This window comes from Chelonia mydas, chromosome 10 (genome assembly GCF_015237465.2).
Source record: "Chelonia mydas isolate rCheMyd1 chromosome 10, rCheMyd1.pri.v2, whole genome shotgun sequence".
NCBI lineage: Eukaryota > Metazoa > Chordata > Testudines > Cheloniidae > Chelonia > Chelonia mydas.
In genome coordinates this window covers 13505007-13531536 of record NC_051250.2, presented here as the reverse complement: position 1 = coordinate 13531536, position 26530 = coordinate 13505007, and the positions used below count along the sequence as shown (strand labels likewise).

Here is a 26530-nt window from a genome sequence, read left to right as displayed (position 1 = left end):
GCACACAAACAACTAACAACATGAGTGAACTGAGCCCATAATTTCTCTCCCCTCTCGTTTCTTTTAAGGGTCCTAAACTCATGAGTTGCCATCTCACTCTTCCCACAGGATATAAAATAATGTTACAATTGCCACTTGTTAATAGTGCTTTGAATCTCATTTCTCTTTTACAAAATGTTTCAAAGAAATACTGTTATGGGAAAAGATGATGCTAGTGATTCTGTTGAACTCAGTGAGAGTTTTGCCAGAGTACAGATGCATGATCAAGATCCCCAATAGTTTTAAATGTTTTTAGGGAGGATGTTAAACATTTTGTAGATTTTTATGTGTATTTGTTAAAATAAATTTTATTTTTGTATGATTCATGTGAAGACCAAAACTGAGACTATTCAAATAGTTTTCACCTCTTGTGCCAACAAGTGAAGCATTAACAGCCTCTTAAAAATCATAAGCACCAGATTTAAGTGTAAATGCCTTGGGGCAACAAATTCCATTTTAAAAATATGTGAAGTTCATGCCCTTTCTAGTTAATTTCACTTGTTATCTCTCAGCGCATAATCTAACCGTAACATTAAGGTATGTTTATTTCATATGATAGCCATCAGTGTTCAGATACATCAGTTATCCAAGTAAATGCTTCCTTCCCACTGTTGTTTTTAGACAAGAAATAGAACACTTTTTCTAATAGATTTATTTAAGCCAGTGCCTTAAAATACACAGTTCTTACTGATTTTTATCAACAGGCAAAACTCTCAGAGATTATCAGTCATGGCTGCATTTACAAAATAATTAAACCAAATTTTTCAAAGGGTATAAAGGACGGGGTTTTTTTTTTATATAATTTTAACAACTAAATCTCATTCCTGTTTGTTTATTTTACTGCCACCGGAACACACACAAAATAAGCTGTAACAAAAAGTTCCATTGCCAGTTTCCAAATTTTGTTAATTTCACATTGCCTGGACTATCTGCAGCCAGTATATGTCAACAAAGGTTGGTTTTCCAAATCAAGCTTCTGTATGGGATAGCGCTATTATGGAAGCCAAATGGAGTCTGGATTTCATTTCTTATCCTTACTTCTCTCTACACCCTCTGCATTCCTCTTCTTCTCACAGACTGCACCCTCCTCCCATATACCAGATTTTAGATCTCTTCACACCCATTCTTCCTGATTCTACTCCACATGTCTGGTCCTGAGCCAGAGCACTTTAGGCTGAAGTTGATTCTGTTCTCACAAGCTAAGCAGAGGTGCACCTGATCAGTACTTGGAGGAAGAAAACTCAGAATGTTGTAGGAAGCAGTACTGGTGATTCAGTTAGGGGCATTCTCTGCCCTGTGAGTCATCACTGAACCAATGCCCGAGCATTGCGTTAGGGGATTCTAAGGGTATGTCTACATGGCAGTTAAACATCTGTGGTTGGCCCGTGTCAGCTGACTCGGGCTCAGGCTGCGGGGCTGTTCAGGTGCTGTGTACACATTCGGGCTTGTGCTGGAGCCTTGGGACTCCTCTGCATGCCAGAGAGGGATACATACTACTTGGCAGCCCTGCTAGGACCGAGAATGAAAGATTGAAAGGAGCAGGCTCTTCCTGTATGGAGTACACAATGCTATCACTAGGCTGCCATGTATACTTGACTCCTCTGCATTCCAGAGAGAGATACAAAGGTGCTTCTCTAAAACACAGTTTTGAGAGGAGTGTGAATGCAACAAAATTTACTTCTTTTTTGAGTTTTGTTTTTATATATATATATATATATATATATATATATAAAAAATGAGGGTAGGGGGTGTGCCTTAGACCAGTTTTCGCAGGGGTTGGGGGGACCATGAACCAGGAAATCTGGGACATCTGGTCACTCTAAGCTAGAGATCTATTACACTGTGCTTTACAACTTTCTCATGAAAGTTTGAGTCTGATGCTGAGAAGGGTGCTTGCATGCCTTATTATGAGCTTTCTAAACACATGTCAAGAAAATTTTTTCATGCATGCAGTCATTACTGAGTGAGCGGAAAGGCCTATAAGCCAATTGCTGAAGTATTTAAAAAACAGCTGGAATCATAAAAAGAGGAAGGGCCAGGATATGATGAATGGTCTTTGTGTTTTCAAAATAATCCTCAAGTTATATTTATTCTCTTTTACAGTGTGTGAAAGCAGCAGAGTTGATTGGAACATTTGTTAACCCTAAGGTATCTCTGAAGTTACTGATGTCAGCCCTTGAAAAAACACCTATGCCTTCTTATCTCATGATTCTAGCTGCAGTGATACGAGGTTGCCCAAGACAAGTCTTAAAGCCTCATTTGTCTTATCTTGCCAACACACTCTCACAACCTGAGATCTGTCAGCGATCCGAAGAGGTAAGGATAAATGGAAAATCCAAAACAGCCCAGGACTTAGACCACTGGTTCTCAGACTTTCGGCTTTTAGATGTGGTATGCTAAGACTTAAAGTGATTGGCAAACCACTCTTGTTGTTTTTAACTGTAGTTTATAACGGATTCTTGTTCTCATACTATACTTCAAATCCACCTGCGTGCCGCCTGATTGTGGCCCACATACTGTAATTTGCGAACCACTGAGTTAGACTGTACCTTACCTTAATATAACTTTTTTTTCAATCCGCAAAATTGCTTGTAAAATTTTCTAAAGTGACAAGTCCCCTTCTCATACCATGGAAATACTGACCAAAATAATAGCAGTTCTGTTTAAATCATTGTGCACACAAGTTTTTCATTTGTGATTGTCTGTTTGCACACAGTCTTGCATATGTTCAGTTCAAACTACACTGGGTTATTTAGGTCTTAATTAATATTGTTATAAGATATTGATATTTTCCCTGCCGTCAAAACTTCAAGTTATCTACATTAGGCTAACTTTCTGCTTTTAAACCTATGAACGTCATTCCCGAGTATTGCAATGGGAGTCAATTGGATTAATCCAAAGGCACCATTTGGCCCTTTTTTTGGTAAGTTCATCGTGTACAGAATCCAAACAAATGAATTTACTTTGTCCCTTCCCAGCTCCGCAGTCCGGCTAAATAAAAATGATTGATACAAAGCGTTTTCTTGGCAATAGTGATTGGCATGTTATATTTCACAAAGAGAAGTGCTTCCTTTTAATGCTAGCTTTTTGGATATTAATATTTGATTTTTAAAAGGCAATGATCAGTGTGTTTAAATGTGCATTTAGGAACACTCTTTGCAAAAAGCTTTAGGATTTAAGCTTCCTACATTTGGGTTCCTTCATCCTAAAAATGCAGGATGAAGACACTTCCAACATGATAAAATTGCTCTTAAGCACACACATAACTAACGTGCAGTAGATAGATTTCATGGGACGTGAGCCTGAAGGCGGTTCTTACTATACTGTTTTGAAGTGCCCGTATTCTTTGTGAGCCATATAGTGAGAGTGATGTATACAATTAATTAGCATTAAGGCATTGCATGTATTTTTTTTTTCCTTTGGTGTACTTCGTCACCTGTTACATTTTCTTTGCCTGTGTTAATTATTCTGCATGTAACTGTTCAGCTGAAAGGATTCTTAGATCTCAGTATCTTGACCCTTTCAGCTTGGTGTACGAAAGGTTCTTTCTCCGATATGGAGTGGGCTCTCTAGTGTAACAGTTGAAATTCAGGAGTTCTTCACCCCTTTCTTCTATTTCCGGATCTGCAGCATGTTCTGTTACTGGTATACAAGAAAAATCCATACAGTCTACCAAGCCTTCTCCTTAATTAAGATTCTAGCTTTCTTTCCAGGAGGAGTTTGAAATGTTAAGCCTCTGCCCTTAGAATGACTAGCAGGGGATCTTCAGGGATATGCAGTTGGCCAATACCCTGTCTCCAGAAGATTCTTTGTACCCCTTGTCAGATTTATAATTCCTTTTAAGAAGATTATTCTAGTGTTACAGGATCTGTTTAATTATCCCTTTGAGACAATGTAGTTCTTTCCTCTCTAAGTTCTTGTTTTGATGGCATGTGTTTCAGTGATGCTTAGAATGCTCAGAATTGGCCTCAATCACACTGAAACACGTTATTCTTAGGGATCTAATCCACTGGAAGCACCACCACCTCTGGGTGTTCAAACAATGAGTCCACAGGACAGATCTGCAAAAGTGCCATGTGATCTTCTATAAATTAACTCTATTCGACAATATAGAGAGTAGACAGACCCACATTCATCTGTCATTGCAGCTTTTGACAGTCCTAACTTTTCTATTTGAGAAATAATTCTTTATCAGAGTGAGAGAATGATATATAAATGACATCAGATAAATACCATTTATAGGTAAGAGTATTCTCAAGTTTTATTTATTTTCTTTTTGGAAGTGGAACTAACCAGTCGTATGACAGTGGTCTCTTTCACTGATATAGTACAGCAAATCATGGAACCTCTGCCAGCTGTGGTCTGCTATGCTTTGTTACAGAAGACTTGCAAACTGACAAGAATTTTGAGTGAAATTCTGGCCCCATTGAAGTCAATGGCAAAACACCCATTGACTTCAGTGGGGCCAGGATTTCGTGCATTATGTTGCAGTAATTAGGTGGGAGACAGACCTTCGGGTTTCCTTGTTTCTGCGTATTGCAATATCACTATGCTACTTGGTATGTTCAGAAATTTGGACGTTTGAGATCGGCACAGCAGAAGCATTAGAAGTTAAAGAGTTCCATTTCAGGATCGGATGAAAATCTTCCTAGGAACCCCAAAATTCTTTAATGTATTTATCCAGCATATTGCAATCGTGTGGCTGGCAGGATGGTTATTAATTTTTCTTAACAGGACAAGGTAATCACTTCCACAAGCAAAAAACCTGGGAAGAGTGTATTAATTCATTGCTCTACAAAAAATGCCCCATAGGTTATTATAAAACTGAGTGAATTATAGAGTCTATGTTTGGAACAATAAATAGGCATCCAGTTTAGCAGGATATGTACAATTTATCTTATTACTGTCATCTACTAATACCTGACTTTTAAAGAGGATTGTGTCACTTTTACTGGCCTGTGAAAGAAAGGGTGTCTAGCGTTGTCTAACAAAACTCACACATTTCATGCTTTTTGTTTGTAGATCTTTTACATGGAACAGTTGCTTTGTTGCGTACAAGCGATAACTGAAGTGTGCCAAGAAGACTGCAAAGAAACTAGCCTGCAGCTAATGAAAGTTTTGGTGACAATAATGGCAATACCACGCGCCGAACATCTTAATGAAAAGGTGGCACTAACTGTGAATGGGTGTTTTAAATGTTTAAAATCCTGATTTTTGTTTTGTTTGTTTTTACTGTTGGTAAGATGATTTGTCTAAATGTAATGTAAGTAACCGCTATAAATCTCCCTGCTCTTAGGCTTCAAGCCTTGCTAGCGCTTAACTCAGAGTTGAGCAGTAAAGATTAAAGAGTTCAGAAGATTCAGTCATTATGTGGCCCCAGGGGCGCACGTAGAATGCTGTAAACTCTGTCTGTCTGCTCATTCTTTTCCCAAGAAGTTCCTTTGGTTTTAGTTTTGAGTAAAGACCCTTATTGAAACACCTAGAGCCAGATCCTCGACTGACATAAATCATTGTAGCTCAATTAAAAATGTGATTTATACCAGCCGAGGATCTGAACCGTAGGACAGTAGTTTTTATTTATTTATTTTTGCAGTTCTTTCAAGTACAGCATATTCTGTCTATTGTTGCAAGAGTGAGAGGTTGGCATGGACTAATTATCTAAGCATAGGAGTGAAAACATGGAATTCCTTAGTTCTTAATTGCAGCTCTGATTTAGGACTTTGGTCTTGAGCAAGTCCTTAAACTTTTCTGCCCCCAGCTATCTCCACAGGGCTGTTGCTAAGGTTGGCTAATGTTTGGAAAGCATTCTGAGGATTTAAGAGAGCTATATGAGAGAGTATTATTGTTAGTCACCAGTCCAGACACTGAAATTTCCTGCTTTAATATATCAAGCGGTTCTAACGTGTTCTGTAACTCTGTTATTTCCTGATTCTCTTACCAGAAGCTCCTCATAACTGCTGTGCTCTCCTTCTAGAGGTTTTTTGTTTTGTTTTTTCTTTTTAAAAAAAACCCAAATTATTATCATCATAAGTAATACACTGTAATCATATAGTGCCTTTCATCCCAGGATCTCAAATTGCTTATCAAACATTCCATTAAAGTCTTATAACACCCTTGTGAGGTAGCCAAATCCTATTTTATTACAAGACAGGTAGGTATTATAACCACTTTACATAACACTTTTAAAGAGGGGAATTCTTATCATCAGAAGATGCATTACTGACTATGAATATTTTATAAGATTGAACAAGTTTTTATTTTAGACATCCTATAAGTTATGTATCCACAGGTTAGACTCTTCACCCAGTTCACTCTTCCTATTAGAAATTAATCTAACTTTCTCTTTTAAAGATAGCAATGAAAATCCCTCAGAATTTTCTTGTTTCATCTAAGTCCTTCTCAAAGATGTAAACCCTCTAGGAACAAATTCTCCCCATTGCACCTCTGTTCCCAAAAAGCCAACATTTCTCAATTTTATGCCTTAACTGGTGGGTCCATGAGGCCTGGAGATTAATGTTCAGAAATCTGGTTTACTATAGTGCGTGGCTAAAGAAGATTAGAACAGCTTGATTCAGCCACAATTTTTCCACCAGGCTAGAAAGAAATTCAAACTGTCTAACCATATTCTCCTTGCAATATTGTTTTTTGCCTCAAACAAAGCTCTCCATATATGTGCAAGTGGCCAGGAAAGCATTATGATTGCATCCCGGAAGGGGAAGAGAACTAAATAAGGGAAGTTTGGGCTGTACTATTTGATTATGATGGCCTTTTGCTTTCATATCCTTCCACAAGGCTTTAACTGCAAAATCTCCAAAGTTGCCTGTAGAGTACCATGAACTAGTCAAGACAGGCCTTGCATGAGCTGCTTTTTATTTTGCTACATCAAGGACTCTGTTGTGGTGTGATGAACAGGAATCTTTCCTTTTAAAAGGTGTTCTCCTGAATAAAACAAACTGTCTTAAAGAAACTACAGAACCAAACCTTTAGATTTGGGAGAAGGGGTTCATCTGAAGGGAAAAGGTAATTCCTAAAAAGGATCTCAGATCCAAGATTGTTAGTCTTCTAGACTAGATATTGATTGAAAAAAAGCAAAGAAGGTTTGCAGAGAGTCATCCTGGTGAAGGCTGAAAGCAGGCCACCCCCAAGTGTGGTCTAAGGCAAACAATCATGTGACATTAGGGGGACCCTGCTTAACGATACATTCCTTTGAGACTGGACCCAAGTTCTTTTCTGGCCACAGAAGAACAATCAAACTACTAGCCCAAAAAATGAGTTTCAAAACGGATATTTTTCTGTGCTTTGCCAAACATCGAGGCTTTTACAGTAGTTTACCTATACACCTTTCATAAGAAAGCTTAAGAGGTGGTGTTGTCATTCTCTAACATCAAGAACAACATCTACAGAGGCTGTGAAAATAAGTCGACCTTTTTTCTAACCATTACCTTATCTCCTTCATTCTCTTCGCACCTTTCAAATCCTCCCCCCACCCCAAAGTTAAATGCCAAATAAATCAACAGCCATCCTTACTCACTATAACTCCTTGGTGGCCTACCCAAGTCTGTTTTTTCAGACCTGCTCCTATTTGATGGCTGTTCTTCTTCCTCTTGTATTGCTTCCAGGCATTATAATCCAAAAACCTGTGTTTTACCAGTATTTATGGCTCTGTCACCAACAGGCTCTCTCCAAAGAGGCATACCCTTTGAAAATTAATCTGAAAGGAAGAAATGAAACAAAGCTTACACAAGTATTAAAACAAGGTGCAAGAGATTCTTTCAAACTCAAAGTCAAATTACACAAGGAACTAATCTGGGATACATTTTTATAAACTTTATTGTGAATACGTGAGTCCCCAAACAAAAATATCGTTATGTTACGCATCTCGACCATTCTGTAGCCAAAAACTGCAAATAGTGTTGACATGCCCACTTTCCAAACTTTGCAAATCCCATAGTCCTAGAAGTAAAGCAGTTTCATGGAGATAAAACCTGGTTCTCTCATAAGACAAAGGAAATCCCCTAAAATTATTAAAGGCTTTGGATATTCTTATATTTACAGTGGTGTTTTTTTTTTCCAGTTGACATTACTTTGGAGTAAATTCTTTGTTCTCTTTAGCATTTTTTTCAGCAAGACAGATAATCTGGCAATGAGTTTGGGTAGTTCCAATATTTCAGGTTTGTCACAAAGACAAATATAACCTGATTTTTTCAGTTATTGAGGACCTAACTCCCAACAACTTCAAAATGGGCTGCAGCTTTCAGTATCTCTCAATATCAGCCTCATAATGCTTAAGGCTATGTCAAGAATGTATTCAACTGTGGTTTGTATATCTTCAGATTCCTCTTTGTATATCTTCAGATTCCTCCTTCCCTCATTATTACTCTGTGTCCCATAAATTCTACCTTGAATGATCTAAGAATTTCAATATATTTCTTGTGTGTTTTTTCCAAAACCTCCACAAAGTACAATAAAACGTTTTTTTTACATAGTGCATTTCATGCTTTGTGCCCTAGGCTGCTATACAATCCATATAAACAACTCCAAAAAGCAAAATGCCTACTGAAATAGTTTTGTGCATAGAAGACAAATGCCTTCCAGCTAGCTTAAAAATAGAAATGTGTTGCTCTGAGAAGAGTTCCTTATTCAGGATCAAAAGATCTTGTGAATATACCTGAACCATCTGAACCTTTGAATTACTAAACCTCCAAGCTGTTATTTAAGGAGGTTGCAGAGATACACTGGTAGGGCATCAGTGATTATCTTGTGTACTTCTAATTGTAAGAGAATAGTGCACTCTTCATACTTACTGGATTTTTAGCTCATCTGCTGATCAGTTAGCAATGGCACCAATTTCTTTGCGGGAGGCAGTGAAGCCTAGTGCATAGAGCATTGGCCTGTGACTCAGAGATCTGGATTCTATGCCCAGCTCTGCCACTGGCCTACTGAATGACCTCAGGCAAGCCACGTCACCATGCTGTGCCTCCATTTCCCCATCTGTAAAATGGGGATAAAGATACTGACCTCCTTTTGTAAAGTGCTTTAAGATCTACCAATGAAAAGCACTATATAAGAGCTAGATTTTACATTAATTACCTGTCCTATAGAAAATGAAGCAGGCCATCAACTAAGCACCATGAAAATGGGGTAAGACCACCTACTAAGTACTGTGCTTAGTTGGTGGCCCTCCATTTTCTAGATGGATGGAACTCATTTCAGCCATCAGATAGCAGCTCTGTTAGATCAGTTCTGAACTTGTCCAGATTTGAACTGGTGATATAGTAGTTTAAAGGCTTTTTATTCCTTTACCACTCTTGTGAGCCATCTGGTCCTTTCATCAGGTCCGTTTTGATTGTTGGTATGAGGATAATTCAGCATTTGTACTTACAGGTAGGTCTATGTCACAGTAATGTAAGTTCATCTCTTTAACTAGAAAGGCTGTGTGAGTTTGAGGACCACTGCAGTGCTGGCTAATGCAGGATAGGTCATGTTAGATATTAAAGTATTTATAGAAATTAAAAGTAACCCTTGCCAATTTTCTTAAGAGACTCGGTCAAATGTATTACAAGGTTGTGAAACTAATGCTGGACATCTGCCTATCTGTGGATTTAATGTGTACCCTCCTATGTTACTAGCACAAATGGAAAGTTTGAACAGTTTATTGTAAACCACCTGTGAACAATGCTTCTATTGTATCCTTGATTGGAATTACATCATTTTGTACTTTCTTCCTTTTTCCATGAAAAAAAAAAAGTTGTGGTGGTTTATATACGGAATGATAGACAACGGTTTTGAACTCAAATACACAGCTCAGTCTTGTGGAATGGTCTGATTTATTTACAGGTCAACAAAAATACTTTGGAACACAAATATTGAGTAATTTTGACTAGAATGCAAAGATCCTACAGAAAGCAGCAATCTTTTGTCTTGGGTGCAGGCAAAGTCACTTAAAGTATAATCTTTGTACTTGGCAAATCCTGCCTTTTCTAAAATCTTTTCACATCTGACACTTCCATAATGACTTGTCAGGCCAGCGATCTATCTTCAAAATTCTAAAGGGCCCAGACACCGGAACAGTTGAGTACAGTTTAAAAATAGCAAAACAAATGCATATAATTTTAGTTACAGTTAACTGTTTAAGGCTAAATTATGTCACCTGTATTCACATTGAATTCAGTCTTATACCATAAGTAGTCGTATTGGAGTCAGTGGGGCTCCTTGTGGAGTTAAAGTACTGCTCAGTGTGGGGATATCACAATCAGGCCCTTAGGGCATGATCCAAAGCTTACTGAAATCAGTGAGAGTGTATCCATTGACTTCAGTGGGCTTTGGATCACACCTTTAGTGGACATGTACTTTTGATAGGAGATTTAAGGAGCTATAAAAGCAAACAATTTTATGCATGAATACACCAGTTATAGATTACTATGAAAATCCGTATGCTTTCTTGCATAACACATAACTGTAGCTTGCATGTTCGTCTGGTGTTTCTTTATTTACATGTTTCACTTTTTCCTCACTGAATTAATGGAATTGGTAATATGTAAAAATGAAGGTTGATGTCAACACTGTCACCAAACAGGCAGGAGTTGGGAATGCTGCAAAGTCAGCATGCTCAGCGTCTGCGAAGATTGAGCACGTAGTATTATTTTTCTAAAAAAAACATTCTGGCTGATCCAAGAAGTAGTAGTGATAGGCTTTGGAGGCAACCACATCCAGCTATTCTTGCTGGAGAGAGGTCACCTCCTATATAAGTGTTTTAAGCATTATTGAGTTGGGGAGGAAACCATTACTTATCTACATGGAAAAGTAACTGTTTTACAATTTTGATTGGCTTTGAGGTCCTTTTATGTGATACTGAGTTTCATCAGTTTTGATGCTGCATTGCAGTGTTCTGTGTGATGTCATAGTGAAGCCAAAACAATTTTTCCATTTTAAAATTGAAGTTAACAGGTATAATACTGTGATAAATTATGTTTAGATATTGACCATGACTTCCCTACTAAGAAACGGTGAGGGTTTTTTGTCTCTTGAATTTTCTTATTTTATTTAAAAACTAAAAATAACTGATACTTACAGACATGCCTATGCTGTTCTCTGAATTCTTGGTGGTGATGACATTATGGTCAGCTTCATCAAAAATTTCCAAAAATGTTTGGGGTTTTTTTTAAACCGACATTTTGGTTAAATTCACCTATTTTGGCTTTTGTTTGTTTTTAAACAGGTAGAGGAGTCAATGTGTTCATTAGCTCAGGTGCAGCATTTGAGTGGTTTTCTTGATCTGTACAAACAACATATAGATCAGCTTATGGAGTGGGTATCTGTATCGCATGATCGTTGGAACTGCTATTCTCCAGAATTATTACAGTTAGATGTCATTGCCACTCATTCAGGTATGACTCATTAAGCAAGGTAATGGTGATCTTAGACATTTCTTATGTTCTACAACAGTCTCCATGCCTTTCGAACATGCTGTATTTTATAAGTTTAACATTCAGAAACTTCACAGGTTCATGATGCAAGAAAAGGTGTGAAGTTTTGTGGTATTTAAGGAGCATTTCAGAATGTATGGACTGCCTGGAGAATAATAAAAATATTCATTTAACACTTGAATTTTTAGTGTAATGAAACACCTTGTGTACTTATTTTAAACTGTGTGTTGTATGTTTATGCCCCTGTCCAGCAGAGCATGTGAGCATGTGCTTTATTTTAAGCATGTGAGTAACTCCTTTGAAGTCAGTGAGACTACCCATATGCATGAAGTTAAACACATGCCTTTGTCTTTGCAGGATTGGGCCTTAAAAATCTGATATTCTAGAAGTAATTTTTCTTGTTAACACAAGTAACTATTTACCTGAATGCAGCCATAAAATACTGTCTTTCGCAAGAATTTACCTAAAAAATTCTTATTTTGGATCATTGCTATCGAAACTTGTATAAATAAGCTCACTTAGGCACTTTGTAGAAGGGAATCTCGGTATTCTAATTTTATAAAAAATAAAATATAACCAGTTCCTTGATCTAGCTGTTGTTCAGATGCATAACCAATTAGCCTATCTCAACTGAAATTGCTTGAAAAGACAGGAATGGTGGACATTCCTCAATAGAAGAAGAATTACTTAGTGACATTCTCTTTCCCCTTCTTACAGAGCCATCTTTTAAATATGTCATAAGGCCTTTTCTATCACCATTCCTCCTTGTCTTGCATCTATGATTTTTTTAGTCTCCTTCTGCTGGAACAGGTACCCCAACACAGTTCCCCCTATTGTATCTAGTAAAATCCTCTATGGCCTTTCAGGGACAAGTAGCTTCTCACCACCCTAACTGTTAAGACTTCCAGTGATAAATTACTCAATCTCCCTTCATCTCCAGATTGCCTCAAGAAGCCCACCTGAGGCACCTCTCTTGCTTTGTACAGAGACCAGCCTCACTCTTAGGACTTGTCTACACATGGAGTTATTCCATAATAGCTTTTGCACTTTGAATTCACATCTACCTTAATCCTAGTTAACTTTAAAATGTAGACTAGTCCTTAGAGAAAAACAACAACTGTCCAATACAAATATCGAGAGGCCAACAGTCCTTCTCCTCCTTTCCTTGATTTATGGAATTTCTAGACATTTGTCTGTTTTGCTTAATGAAAAATCATAAAATGTCTGGGCAAATATTTTGGCTTTCACCCATAATGGAGATATGCTCTTTTCTGTGTTTTCTGTCTTGTCTAAAACAGCAACTCCTAGTACTATTCCCATTTTCTTTTCATTCCCACACACAATGTTGCATTGAATCAATTTAATGAGGTTTACTCCTTTCCAATTCCTCCCCACCTTTTTTTTTTTTTTTAATTTGCAGGAATTGGAATTTCTGTTGAAATAAGTGGTGTAGATTATTTTGTTCTCCATCTATGTAACTTGCTATTATCAAAACATGATTTAATGGCATTGTTTTAACAATACCTCAGGTCTAGCATAAAGCAATGCATCTGAATAATTGTTACAAAAATAAAATCTTACTTAAGGCATGGAAATTTACCAAGATGTATTTTATGCCCTATGTTTAAGTCTAGACATCTGAGATTATTATTTGTTCCAAGTTGGAGACAACACACTTCCAGATACAGTGCTGAACTTCTTTTGGAATCTGAATACTTTAATCAGGCAGTTTTTCATGTGACAGAATATTGTTGCTTCTGTTGGATACTTCTTCCCCATTCTTCAATGCCAAGGTGTAGTAAGGTTCTCAGCTAACCTCCTCACAATAGTCATTGGAAGCTTTTCCTTGCTCCAAACAATACAAAAATAAGGCTGCTAGTGAACCATCATGTTTCTTTGCTTTTTTTTTTTCTTCTTCTCCAGAGCAGAGTAGAGCAGTGGTTCTCAAAGCCAGTCTGCCGCTTGTTCAGGGAAAGCCCCTGGCGGGCCAGACTGGTTTGTTTACCTGCCGTGTCCGCAGGTTCGGCCGATCGCCGCTCCCAGTGGCCGCAGTTCACCGCTCCAGGCCAATAGGGGCTGTGGGAAGGGCACCCAACACGTCCCTTGGGCTGTGCCGCTTCCCGCAGCCCCCATTGGCCTGGAGTGGCGAACCGCGGCCACTGGGAGCCGCGATCAGCCGAACCTGCGGACGCGGCAGGTAAACAAACCGGTCTGGCCCAGCCTGTAAATAGTCTGAATCAAATACAGATTGAAACCTAGTGGAAGTTTACAACCAGGTCAGTAGTGGCTGGGTCACACTTGCTGCTTAAAACCCTCCCAGCAGTTGAGCTCTTTCTTAACTATCCTGATTTATTTGTAACAGGCTCCAGCTGCTTCCTGGCTTTGCAGTTTTAACCCTTGTCATTCCAGTGGGGAGTGGAAGGGCTTTCTAACATAGCCACTCTTCTGACCCACTCAGGACTCTGACAGGTGATACGTTGTCATAATTATTTTGCGAGGACTGATGCAGTACACAAAGTAAAATATTAATTTAACACCAGAGACCCCCTATTAAATGGGTGCATCAAGTCTGTTCCAATGTTGGACTCTTGGCCCATCAAGCCCTTTTGGCCACACGGGAACAGATCAAATGGCAAACTATTGCTACAGCCAACTGTTCGCCCAAGTGTTGAAGAAGAAAGGAAGTAGTTTACCTTACAGATTGGATTTATATGCTAAATATTTAAATGTAAGATTAAAATAAATAAATATTTAGTACAACTCAATCAAGATTTAAATATTTATTTTCTAGGTCCTATAATAGGTGAAGCCCTTCAAGATTTCATTCTCATCCTTAAGACATGTCTTCAGCCAACCAAAGACCCACCAATGCGCTTAAAGCTTTTCACTATTTTATCACAGTTGCTCCAGAAAGCAAATGAGACCATCAACTCTCAGGGGTAGGTACAGCTCTGATTTCACACGTACCACCTGAACAGTACAATATTGTTCAAAAATCAAGTTCATGGTAGTTGTTTAACCCCTGTGGCTGTGTCTGCATTAGCGTTTGGGGAGAAGGCTCACTATGTACTACAGGTCTCAGACATTTTTACTGTTATATTATCTAATTCTGCTCAGGAGAGTTTGGCATGACACAGTAGTAAAGAAGTTTGGGCTCTGTCCACAGTAGCTCTCCCACCTTCGCTATCACGATAGAGCTGCACTGGTGGTTGGGCAATGGTGGAGGGTTTGGTTTAGTTGTTTGTTTTTAAAAACAAAAACAAAAAACTACTGTAGAAAGGCTGTGTAGCGGTGAGAGCTGAGATGAGAATTTTAGGAATGAAACAGTGTCTTTCTGGCTAGCTGTTACAAGCAAGGACTGAAGATTTATTTATCAATGGAAAATTTAACAGTTAAAAAAACAGAAAAATATGTCCTCCACTTTATTAAAAAAGCTACGTTCTAGCATGGTGTTTAGAAATGCATTGAACTTCATAGTAAGGACTTACGACTGCTTTTAATGACTAATGTTGAAGGTATCCTGTTGCTTAACTTTTTCTTTACTGTTTTCACCATTAAAGCATTACAAATATGTTACAGGCCCACATCCTCTGGAGTCTACTAATAAATGGTGAATCCTGATGTTTACAGGTATTCCCAGATCCCATTGTAGGATCAGGGCCTGCGTGGTTAAGCCGGTGTTTGATAATACTCTCCTTTTTTGAACTGAAAGGTTTTAAGCCATGTTTCTACACATCTCTGCCTACATTGTATATTCAGACCACTCTGGGGCCTGAACTGCAACACTTATTCATATGAATAATCCTACTGAAGTCTGTGTGACTACTTATGTGAATAAGGACTTCTCCCGTGAGTGATTACAGGATCAGGCCCAAGGTTTGTAAGTCTTCTTCCACTAAAAATAAGGGAGGTCAGAAGCAATTTGGCTTTCCATTGATCTGAGATTTAACCATTTACTGTAAGCTGATGCACTATATCCCTGACCTGTAATTTAGAATGCAAGGTCCTTCGGGCCAGTACCATATCTTCCATTTGTTTTATACTGCCCTTAGCCCTCTCATGGTGCTTAATAAGTAACTATTAAAGTATTTGTTCGACTAAACTCTGAATGCCCAGCACCCCATGTGAAGGGGAACACTCACTGCCAATGCCACCTCCTGGTTGGGCGGGGGTTTGGCGGGTTGTTTCTTTCCAGGAGTTCCCCTTTCTCACCACTGCTCTATCCTACAGAGGTCTGTCCTTGGTGACTTAACCCTCCGGCCAGGTCATGTCTGCAAGTCCAGCCCTTTCAGGGTGTAAATAAAAAGTCCAATAACGAAGAGGTCTTCAGGATCAACTGGGAGGTTCAGGGCTTCCCTCTTTGGTTGGGGCCTTGTGGTCCAGACCCTTGTATCTTTAGGGTCTTCCATCAATTTGGTTCCCTGCCAAAGGTTAGGCTTTAATAGTTGAGCTTCTTAAGGTGTTGGTAGGGGAGCCTGGGCCCCATCTCCACCAGCTCCAATCCAGGGCAGGTAGGCAATGGTTGGCAGCTAAACACTGCATCTTGGGGTGCTATGCAGCTGCCTCCCTGCATCACTTCCTGCCAGAGAGTCTTTTGCCTGGTGGGAAGTCCCTTTCCTGGGGTTGCCTGTTTCACCTAAGCCCACCAATTCCCTCGGACCCTCAGATTCTTGGGTCTCTGAGATCAGGGTATCCTCTCAAGTGAGTGAGTGCCCCACTCCTTTATGACTTCCCTAAAATATCTCCAGTCTCTTTCAGATTACTGGATATGCCAGGTTAGATGCTAGTGCTACAAAGAGGTATCCCCACCGATACTGCACATCTGTAATGGTCGTACATCTCTGTACACACACTGGAGGAAGACCGCTTCTCCTGTGATACCCTGACTGTCCATCAGCTGTTCTTTAACCAATGTCTGGCTGCATCCTGACTTACCTGGCCCTGACACTTCCACCCCGTTAATTTGTACAGGGACTACCATTTTTAGCAGGGCCTTGTTTTTTGCCCTGTTTTCAGCTGTCCAGACTTGCCCATAGTCACACTCTCTGTAAAGGGGCAGTCACATCAGAGGTGACCCTATTTCCCACAGGCAGAAGTGTTTCCTAAAGTGGAGGTCATAGCCTGTTCATCACTCAGGGAATGTCTGCCCCTGCCCCTGGAAGTCCTTCTCTGTAGGTCCGAATATTCTCTGGGTTTCTGTTCCAGGTTGGACCCGGGATCAGCAGCCTTGCTGTGTCCTTGGGCCATTGGTAACATTCAGTCAGAGGCATAGTTCCAATTAGACCAGCCTCCTTGCCTGGCACGTGCTTCAGAGCTCTCTGGACCCAGTATAACTACCACCTGGCATCTTGGAAGGGGGTCTGTCTGCAGCCATGTAATTGTCCATGAAGCTTAGGGACTCGGCCAGTGTCTCAGGCTGATGACATACCACTAAGTCTCTTCCCCCCTGCTGGGATGATCTGGATAAACTGCTCTACTGCAACTTTCTCAGCCACCTGCACCCCAGTTCTCATCTTAGGTTGGAGGTAGTACCAGCAGTGTTTCTTGAGTTTCTGGCCCACCACCTTAGGTGAATACTGTGGAAATTACAATGATATTTTTCTGCCCTCTCATATGGAAATGACTCATATTTTGTTAAAATTGATTTGGGTATAGCATATTAATATTGTTTATAAAATGTAAATTCAATTTAATAGTTAATTGAATTTGCTAATTACAGTTGTGGAATAGAAAACGGAGAAAAGGGATAAATCTAGAAGAAAGTATTAAAATAAGTGACATCTAAAGAAAATGAGGGTAGAGTATAATTATGTGCATATGTAAAGTGGAAGTAATGATTCTTTACTCTGTAATAGCGCTTTGAGATCTACTGATGATAACTGGTATGTATTATTATTATTATGGACATAGAATCATGTTAGTTGTTTTATAAACAAGTGAAGATAAATTCACAAATTAGTGAATACTATCAACAAAGAGGACAAAATCTCATTGTATTGAAATAGCTCAGATTTAGAAGTTGGCCTGTACAGATGTGATTATGAGATTTCATCATTGTATACAGTACATTCTTACTGTTATACATAGAGCAATGAAAATGCATAAATACATAGTATCATTGTAGAAGTATCCAGAGAGATTCCAATGTTTGAACTACTGCCTCATCCTAGAAAATGGTGTTTACTTTTTTTTAGTCATATAATAGCATTAATTATGTGAAAGTAATTTGCTTTCTTCTTCTTCTTACACATTTTAATTGTTCAGGTTGACAAGGTCCAATTTACCTTAATAGCAGCTTTCGTGTGGCCATCTCATTTGGTGTAGAAGTCTTACAATATTAGCCCTGATTTGCTTCGCTAATACCAAATACAAGGCATTTTTTGAAGAAATTATTTTTCAGAGATAGCCTGCCATTATAGTAAGTAGGAAAGGCTGTTGGAAATACCTGTATGTTTTGATAGATTTTTCTTTAACTGTTTAAAGAAGGCCTTACCAAAAACACTAAAGTAGCTAAGGGTCATTTAGCACATACCACCTTAGAGCTAAAAGGAAATTTGAAGTAATAATGGTTCACACTCAGGGCTTTCCTAGTAACCTATTGTGTAGAAAATGACCATTATCTTTTGAAAAAACTTTATAAATGCATTAAAATATGTTAATTGTTGAAACTGTAAATCAAAGGTTTTTGTCAGATATTAATTTGATTTTAGAGGTTACGTTTCTCGTTTATTGCTGATTCTTAAGTGCCACCTGCTGGGCAAGAAGCAGAAATGAGAACATAATCTTGCCTGTCTCCAATTCTGACTGCTATTATAAACTGAAACAGTTTAAAAAAAACAAAACCAAAAAAAAAAAAAAAAAACCAGGTGTGTGGATTTTATCATATAGAAGATATAGATTTCCAATTTGTGTGTACAGAGAACTAGAGAATCAATGTACTAGAGAATTAATGCCTGGCATGCTAGCCAATCAGATGATTTAAATCATCTTTCTATATTCTAGTCAGATTATACCTACCTGATAAGGCCTTTCCTATCCATCTAGTAAGGACTGGCAGTAATAGTTACATTCCTACAACAAAAAGTCACTAGCAGTCCCTGTTGGACTGATACATGGCCACTAAGGAAATCTTTGTCACTTTTTTTTAATGTTTGGGGATTAGTGTTTGTCACTGACATCTGCACACTGTGTACTTCCAATCCATGTCATATCTTTATAGGAGCCACTTACTTCACCCTGAAGCCAATGGGACTTTTGGGGAGGTCAGCAGCAGCTTTTCTTTGTGTGTGTGTGTGGGAGGGAAGGCTGGTGTCCAAAGTATCCACTTTTTATACTCAGTTTAAAATGAGGATTGTTTTAGCTGGAATTAGATGGGCAATCGGGTATAGTTATTTAGATTTACAATAGCTTTGGGTATTTTAAGAGCTTATTCAACGGAGGAGAAGGAGGAAGAAATGGTTAATTCTTGTTCATATCAAAGGTGTCACTGATTTATATATGATTTCATTCATTTGTACAATGAAATGGGTGCACTGCACCCAGGTGGCACCCAATACACACAAGCATGGTGGACATCCCCAAAATCCAAAAAAAAAACAACCTTGCATTGATGCTGGTACCACCAGAAAATACTACAAAGCTCTTATCCTAGGGAGAGTGGGTTCTGAGCGAAGGAAAAGCTGAATTATTCCAATGTGGATTTGGTGTAATATCAGTAATACGGGTCTGATCAATAGCAAATACACTTCTCACTGTATATAACATTGTTCACTGGACTATCTCAAAGGGCTGCACAAACTTTAATGAACCTTCACAGCACTTGTGTGAGTTGGGCTTGTATTATCTCCACAGTCGGTAAATTCAGACACAGAGAAAGTAAACAGCTTACCAAGATTAACACACAAGTCATTAGCAGAGTCTGAAATGGAAAAATGTCCAGACTCCTCTTTCCCTGAATATGTTAGTGTTTTGTTTGAAGTCCAGATATTCAGCCACAAAAAGATAAGCAATTAAATTATATTAATATATATAATAATCATATTGGATATATATGTTTAATTTTTTTTATGCTATGTTCTTCCTATTCTCTCTATTTCATTCCAATACTGAAAACTCTCCATTTCAGCCTTTGAATCTCTTCACCACTTTCTCATGAACCTTTATTTGCTTTTTTTTTTTTTTTTTTTGGCTTTAGGCAGTTTCTTAGCTACTTTGAGATCGTGATAAAAGAGATATTGGCTCCTAATCTGCAGTGGCATGCTGGAAGAACAGCAGCTGCCATCCGCACTACAGCTGTATCGTGCCTTTGGGCTCTTATTTACAGTGAAATGCTTTCACCAAAAGAGGTAAACTCCTCCTTCCCCAACAAATGTACTTTAAAACCTAGGCAAGAAAACACAAGACGCACGTAGTAAACACAAACTTACCCTTTACAAAATTAATCCTTTAAAAATGTAATGTTTTAAGATGTTTGCAATATTGTTGTAGCCATGTTGGTCTCAGGATGTGACTGAGAGGTAATATGGATGGATGAGGTAATATCTTTTATTGGACCAACTTCTGTTGGTAGAAAGGCAAGCTTTTGAGCTTGACAGAGCTCTTCCTCAATTCAGGGGAAGGTAACCAGAGTGTCACAGCTAAATATAAGGGGGACAGATTGGTAAATATAAGGGGTACACATTCATTGTAGGAGACCACTTAATTTTAAGTGGGCTGTTAATACCTCTACAGACTTAGGGCAAAGGAAGGTAGTAGGCAGTAGGGTATTTTACAAATTGTTGTATTGAGCCATAAAACCAGTGTCTCTGTTAAGTCCATGATTTTTAGTGTCCAGCAGAGTTATGAATTTAACGTTCCCAGGCTTGTCTTTTGAAGGTGGTGTGCAGGTTTTCTTTGAGGACGAGGACTGAGAGGTCAAATATGGAGTGATCACTTTGTGAAAAGTAAAAAGAACAGGAGTACTTGTGGCACTTTAGAGACTAACAAATTTATTGGCGCATAAGCTTTCGTAGGCTACAGTCCACTTCATTGGATGCATAGAATGGAACATATAGTAAGATATACATACAGATAAGTTGGAAGTTACCATGCAAACTGTGAGAGGCTAATTAGCAGTTTGCATGGTAACTTCCAACTTATCTGGGTGTGTGTGTGTGTGTGTGTGTGTGTGTGTGTGTGTGTGTGTGTATATACACAATCTTACTATATGTTCCATTCTGTGCATCCAATGAAGTGGGCTATAGCCCATGAAAGCTTATGCTCTAATAAATTTGTTAGTCTCTAAGATGCCACAAGTACTCCTGTTCTTTTTGCGGATACAGACTAACACGGCTGCTACTCTGAAATTTGTGAAAAGTATTCACCCACGGGTGATATGGTGTTTTTGTCTCTCATCATTTTCCTATGAGAGTTCATTTGCGAGCATAGTGATTTTGTTTGTTTTCACCCACATAGTTGTTTTGGGACATTTGATGCACTGGATGAAGTACACCACATGTTATGAGAGGCATGTATCGGACCCATGCATTTTGAAAGCTGTGTTAGCGGGGTATTGATCTTCGTAGAGTAGAGATATGGCTGCAGATTTTTTTCTGTTATTCAGGCAGGGTCTGGTGTCACTTTGACTTCTTGTGTCCTACTCTGTGGGGAGCTTGCCTCTGATGCTGAACTTGGTGAGATTGGGGGATGGGAGGTTCAGGAAAGTTTTTTATTTCAGGAAGTGGGTCCATCAAATATGAGTTGTAATTGTTTTCACTCTGTATGGCTTCCAGTGTGGGGTAACCAAGAAATGTATTGTCTATAGGCAGCCACTCAGTTACCACAGAGTATGCTGCGAAGGAGTACCCTCCACAAAACATCTTTCGAGATTCTGGGGTCCTACCCATGCCTATCAAAATGTGTGGTGTACCTAATCCAGTGCATCAAATGTCCCAGTAACAACTATGTGGGTGAAACCAAACAATCACTATGCTTGCGAGTGAACTCACATAGAGTATTCTTGTCTTTTATTATTTTTCTATCACCTCTGGACGAATACTGAGAAAAGGGAACAGGTGTAGGCAAAGCTTCATCTAGGTCCAAGTGGCATCTTTGAATCACATTGCTTTTTATACAGTTTACTGTAAGAGGAGGATGCTTATGTCACGTTGAGAATACTATGGGCCACAGTTAATCTATTGATCTCATTAACATCCCTCCCTCATTCTGTTTAACATTTAATAAACTATAAAGAATTGCTATTTAAAATAAAGAAACAAGTGACATTAAAAGTGCTATTAAAACTACCTAATTTCGGGGGAGAGGGGTTTCTGTGATAGGCCCTGATTCAGCAGAATGCTTAAGCACAGACTTAACTTCATGCATAAGCACTCCCACTGACTTCAAAGGGACTACTTACATGCTTAAATTAAGCACATGCTTAAGTGTTTTGCTGCATCAAGACCGTTATACCTTGCTACAGTAATATGCAGTACAGAATATACATATTACAAAAGACAAAAATATGAAATTCAACTGCAGGCATGCTGTATTACAAAGGCCTTTATTTAAATTTTCCATTTAGATCATGAGCGGTATGTGCTAGTGTACAAAAATAATCCTCATCTTACCAAAATGTTTTTTAAAATATACGAAAGCAAGTTAAACATATGCCTTTGCCCCTTACACAAGATTCAACTGCATGTTTCCCCGAAAGTGCTCATCAAATGACTGGTCTGCTCATCTATTTTCATTCTCCATGCTGAATGAAGTCCAAAAAATAAAAGAGCACAAATGAAGTAGTATTATAAATATTAGCAAGCAGTTGGCTTTTTAAAAATGGTTTTAAAGCAGACAGCATCTTTGACAGATCTCCTGAAAGTTAAAATAACTAATTAGTACACGGATTGCAAGGGACTGAAAAGCTACTATTTTTTTAATGACTTTTTTTATTGATTGTAGATTTTTAAACTAGAAGATGCACTGATGCCTCAGGTAATTGCCACATTGGATGAAGATTCTAAAATGACTCGATTAATGGCTTGTCGTATTGTCAGTGTTATTTTAAACATCTGTGGGAAGCAGTTTGATCTAGATAAACTCAACAACATTTATCCTGGTATGATTTTTTTAAATCCTGTAAATATTCTTAGAATTTAAAATAATATTTTAATTCTTCCTTATAGAGGAGATGTCAGCAACTCCATAGCTAACATTGCATTTGCATTTTCACCTAAAGCAGGGTTTTAGGCTCTTTGAGCCTGAAAAATATGTGACTGGTGCATTAGGCAGGTCACAGGCTGACCCTAAGACTTTTTCACAATCTGTCTAGCCCTTCTGCAGTTTCTGTCGCGGTGTCCTCTAGCCTTGAACCTGTGTACAGGGCCAGTATGAGGCCTAGGCATGGCTTAAGTGAAATGTAAATTGTGCATAGAGCTTGTGCTGGCTCTCTACATAGAGGTAAGTGTTACCCTGAGTGAATAAATTGCTTTCCCAGCCATTCATTCCTTCACTGTCCTGTACACATGCACTATCTAAAGGAAGGCTATTTCTGCATTCTTTGATCCGGTATTTTGTCAGGGTTCATGGGTAATTTTTTTCCCTCTAATAATTTCATAAACATACAAACTTTGGGAAGAGGCTGTACAGTTTTGTGCATTTGGCAGCATTTTTGTTTGACCGGATGCACTCTAATGTCCCAATCCTGCGAAGACTTGCACATGTGCTTAACTTTACCGGCTTTAAATAGTCTCACTTGGAGTCACTGGGTCTACTTATGGTGTGTAAAGTGAAGAACTTGCATAAAATTTTTGCAGAATCAAAGCCTAAAGCATCATAGTGCTATTGTGTGTTTGCCCACTAGATGGAACCTTACTCCATAGTATCCTCTCCTCTTCAAGACTTGCCTGCTCCTCATCTGCATCATTCCCAACTTAGATGGCACCAAATAGTGTGCATTTTAACTAGGTGTGCCAGGCATCCGGTTTTCCACTGAACACCCAATCGAAAAGGGGCCCTGGCAGCTCCGGTCAGCAATGCTGACCAGGCCGCTAAAAGTCCGATCAGTGGGGCTAAAGGCAGGCTCCCGAGCGTTGGCACTGCAACTCCCACTGGCCAGGAACCGAGGAGCCGGACGTGCCAGCCGCTTCCGGGAGCCGCCTGAGATGGAGCCCATACCCTGAACCCTCTGCCCCAGGTCGGAACCCCCTCCAGTACCCAAAATCCCTTACAGAGCCTGCACCCCACACCTCTCCAGTACCACAACCCCCTGCCCCAGCCCTGAGCCCCCTCCTGCACCCAAAAGCCCTCCCAGAGCCCACACCACCTCCTGCACCCCAACTCCCTACCGCACCCCAGAGCCCGCACCCCCTCTCGCACCCTGCCCCAGCCTGGTAAAAGTGAATGAGGCTGGGAGAGAGTGAGAGAAGGATGGAGTGAGCGGGAGTGGGGCTTCAGTAAAGGGGCAGGGCAGGGAAGGGGCCAGGGCAAGGGAGTTCAGTTTTGTGCGATTAGAAAGTTGGCAATCCTAATTTTAACTCTAGTGCAGGCAGAACAGAAATAAATTATGCAAACAGTAGCTGTGCTCTGCTTTTTGCCAGTACTGTTCAAAATCATGCTGACAGCACACCATGAGGTAATGCTATAAGTAGACTCCATTTCAAAGAGTAATGGTAGTAATGTTCTATACAGACAAATGTGTAGATGTACATGCAAAAAAAGCCAGGAAGAATAGATAATGTGCACTTGTATTTAAAAACAAAAAAAACAAAAACACGCAACTCCATACAGTCGAATTGCTGTACTATTCTTAGGATTTTCTATAGCACCCATCAGCATAGTAGCTAAGTGCTGAACTAAATGGTCCTCAGCACAATCTGCTGGGGAGTGGGTATCAGGAATGGTGATTTTACATGTCTTTTTTCCAAGTAGGGCGCCATAGTCATTAATGTGTTTGCCACATAGCACAGCAGGAAACCAGCAATGCATTTTATAGGCATAAATAATCAGTACTATCACTGAACAATTATCAAAGGATTTCCTCGTCACATCCTACTGGACTCCATGAATGCAATACCTCAGTCCCATAGATAGTCTCAAACTCATAGTAATTTAATATACAATATTAGCTCAAATAACAATAATTGTCAGAAATATGTTTCTGAAACAAGTGTTGATGCTTCAAGTTCTAATTAAATTCCCATCTGTATTTTTTTTTTTTAATGCATGAGTATAAATTCATAATATCTTTACGGAGATTTGCTTTTAAATAAAAATCAGCTAAATCAGTAACAATCAAATAATGATATACTGCGTGATTATTCGGTATAGTGTATTTGATATATTCCAGGAACTCAAAGAAGGGTGACAGAAGCAACATTATAAACTTTAGTTTTTAACAATCGTGAAGTACATTTGTATTTTGCAGTGTCTCGCAATATAAAAGAAGAAGAAACAATTTGAAGATTTTTTTTTTTAATGATTTCTCACATCTGTCCAATGTTACTTGTTCAATTATGTGTATGCTTCTTTTTAGAACTCTTAAAGCGGCTGGATGATGCTGCACACGATGTACGACTAGCAGCTGCTCAAGCCTTAACTAACTGGTTTAAATGTATAAGAAATGATGATGAAAAATCTATACTTAAAAGTAATATTGAGTTTCTTTACCGAGAACTGTTGATTCATCTGGATGACCCTGACCAAAACATCCAACGGGCAGTCTTAGGTAAGTCAGTGAAGGAGCTATAGTTTAATGAGCAATTTAGATTGAATATTCAGTGTTGCATACAAATAGGTGGGTGGGTGTATTTGTCCTCTCTGGAAACTAGATCGCTTCTTTTCATCCCAGAGCATCTTTACAGACACAGGAAGCACTAGTGACACCATTCATTCCTGTCCACTACTTGTTCCTCCATTAAGCCCAGTCTGGTCATACCCCGTCATACGAAGTTCCACCATTTAGTCAGTGGTTGGCCTTTAGGTCAGACTGACCTTGGTTGTGTTGTATTATTTTCTTTGGCACCATATCTTCAGTTTGTCTTCTACAGTGTCAGCCCCATTGTAATCTTTTGAATTGCAGCCAGTCCCATACTCTGCTTTTACACCCTACTCTCCATCTAACTTCTTCATTTATTTTAAAATCATTCCACTTTTACACCGGCCATCTTCCAAACAACTCTCCTTTCTACTGCCTCCAGCCTTCTGATGTCTGTTTCATTTAATGCAGCTGCTTCACTACAGTAATATTGTTAATATACTGGTTTGATAAATTTTCACTTTGGTACCAACATGTTTTTATCAGTCCATAATTTCATCAACTTCTGTGCAGCATTTGCACATCTCTTTTTAACCTCATCCTTCGGCACTGATCAAGCTTCCTAGATACACACATGATTTTACTTGTTCTACAGTTTCACTGCTGCTGCATTTCGCCATTTTGTCTATTGTCCCTTTTGAAGATGCAGCCACTTAATTTCCTTGGCATTTATTGTAAGTCGAAGTCGACTACACCAATTTTCCAAGGTAAGGAAGAGTATCCTCATTAATTCAAAGGTGTCTGCCAGTTATACAATGTCATCTGCATCAGCTAAAGAGTTTAACTCTAGATCACCCAATATCACACCCTCAAACTTGTCTAACATTCTTAATTCCCAGTTTAAGAACTTGATGAAAAGTGATGGTGATTCCATGCTGCCTTGTCTTACACCAAACTTCAACTTAAACCAGTTGCTTAATTTTTTACCAATTCTCACAGCACTAGAGGAGATTTCGTACATAACTTTTATAATTGCAATTATCCTATCTGGGACTCCATATGCTTTTACTACTTTCCATAGTGCTTTATTCCAAACTGAATGAAATGCCTACATGCTGTCGATGAAAACAGCAAACATCGTTAGTCTCCATTCTCACTTCTTTGCCATCAACTGTTGGAACATATCTGATCCGTGCAACTTTGGCCTGGTCTGAAGCCACACCGTTCCTCACCTACTATTTCCTCTAAAACTGGCCTTAATCTGTTAATTACTTTCCTCATGATTTTTCCCAGCACTAATGATAAGCTTTTACCTCTATAAGTATTCAGACTG

General features: G+C 39.0%; 1 protein-coding gene and 1 long non-coding RNA gene across 4 annotated transcripts in view; one reads left to right on the top strand and one right to left on the bottom strand.

Moving 5' to 3' along the window:
• The window catches only part of LOC119567169, a 44604-nt gene that overhangs the window by 7831 nt on the left and 10243 nt on the right, over window positions 1-26530 (bottom strand). Inside the window, exon 3 of the long non-coding RNA XR_005227015.2 lies at window positions 7567-7750. This is a non-coding gene — a long non-coding RNA (uncharacterized LOC119567169). The remainder of the gene's footprint in view (window positions 1-7566; window positions 7751-26530) is intronic.
• Window positions 1-26530, top strand: part of DNAAF5 (dynein axonemal assembly factor 5) — a 40951-nt gene that overhangs the window by 11926 nt on the left and 2495 nt on the right. The window contains exons 6-12 of one of the 3 annotated variants that reach the window (XM_037910450.2): window positions 2143-2355; window positions 5062-5205; window positions 11258-11426; window positions 14257-14404; window positions 19660-19810; window positions 22404-22560; window positions 24976-25167. In XM_037910450.2, coding sequence (XP_037766378.1) covers window positions 2143-2355; window positions 5062-5205; window positions 11258-11426; window positions 14257-14404; window positions 19660-19810; window positions 22404-22560; window positions 24976-25167 — 1174 coding nt within the window. Of the gene's footprint in view, window positions 1-2142; window positions 2356-5061; window positions 5206-11257; window positions 11427-14256; window positions 14405-19659; window positions 19811-22403; window positions 22561-24975; window positions 25174-26530 lie in introns of those variants that run through there. The other 2 variants (XM_037910451.2, XM_037910453.2) reach the window with 2 other exon arrangements.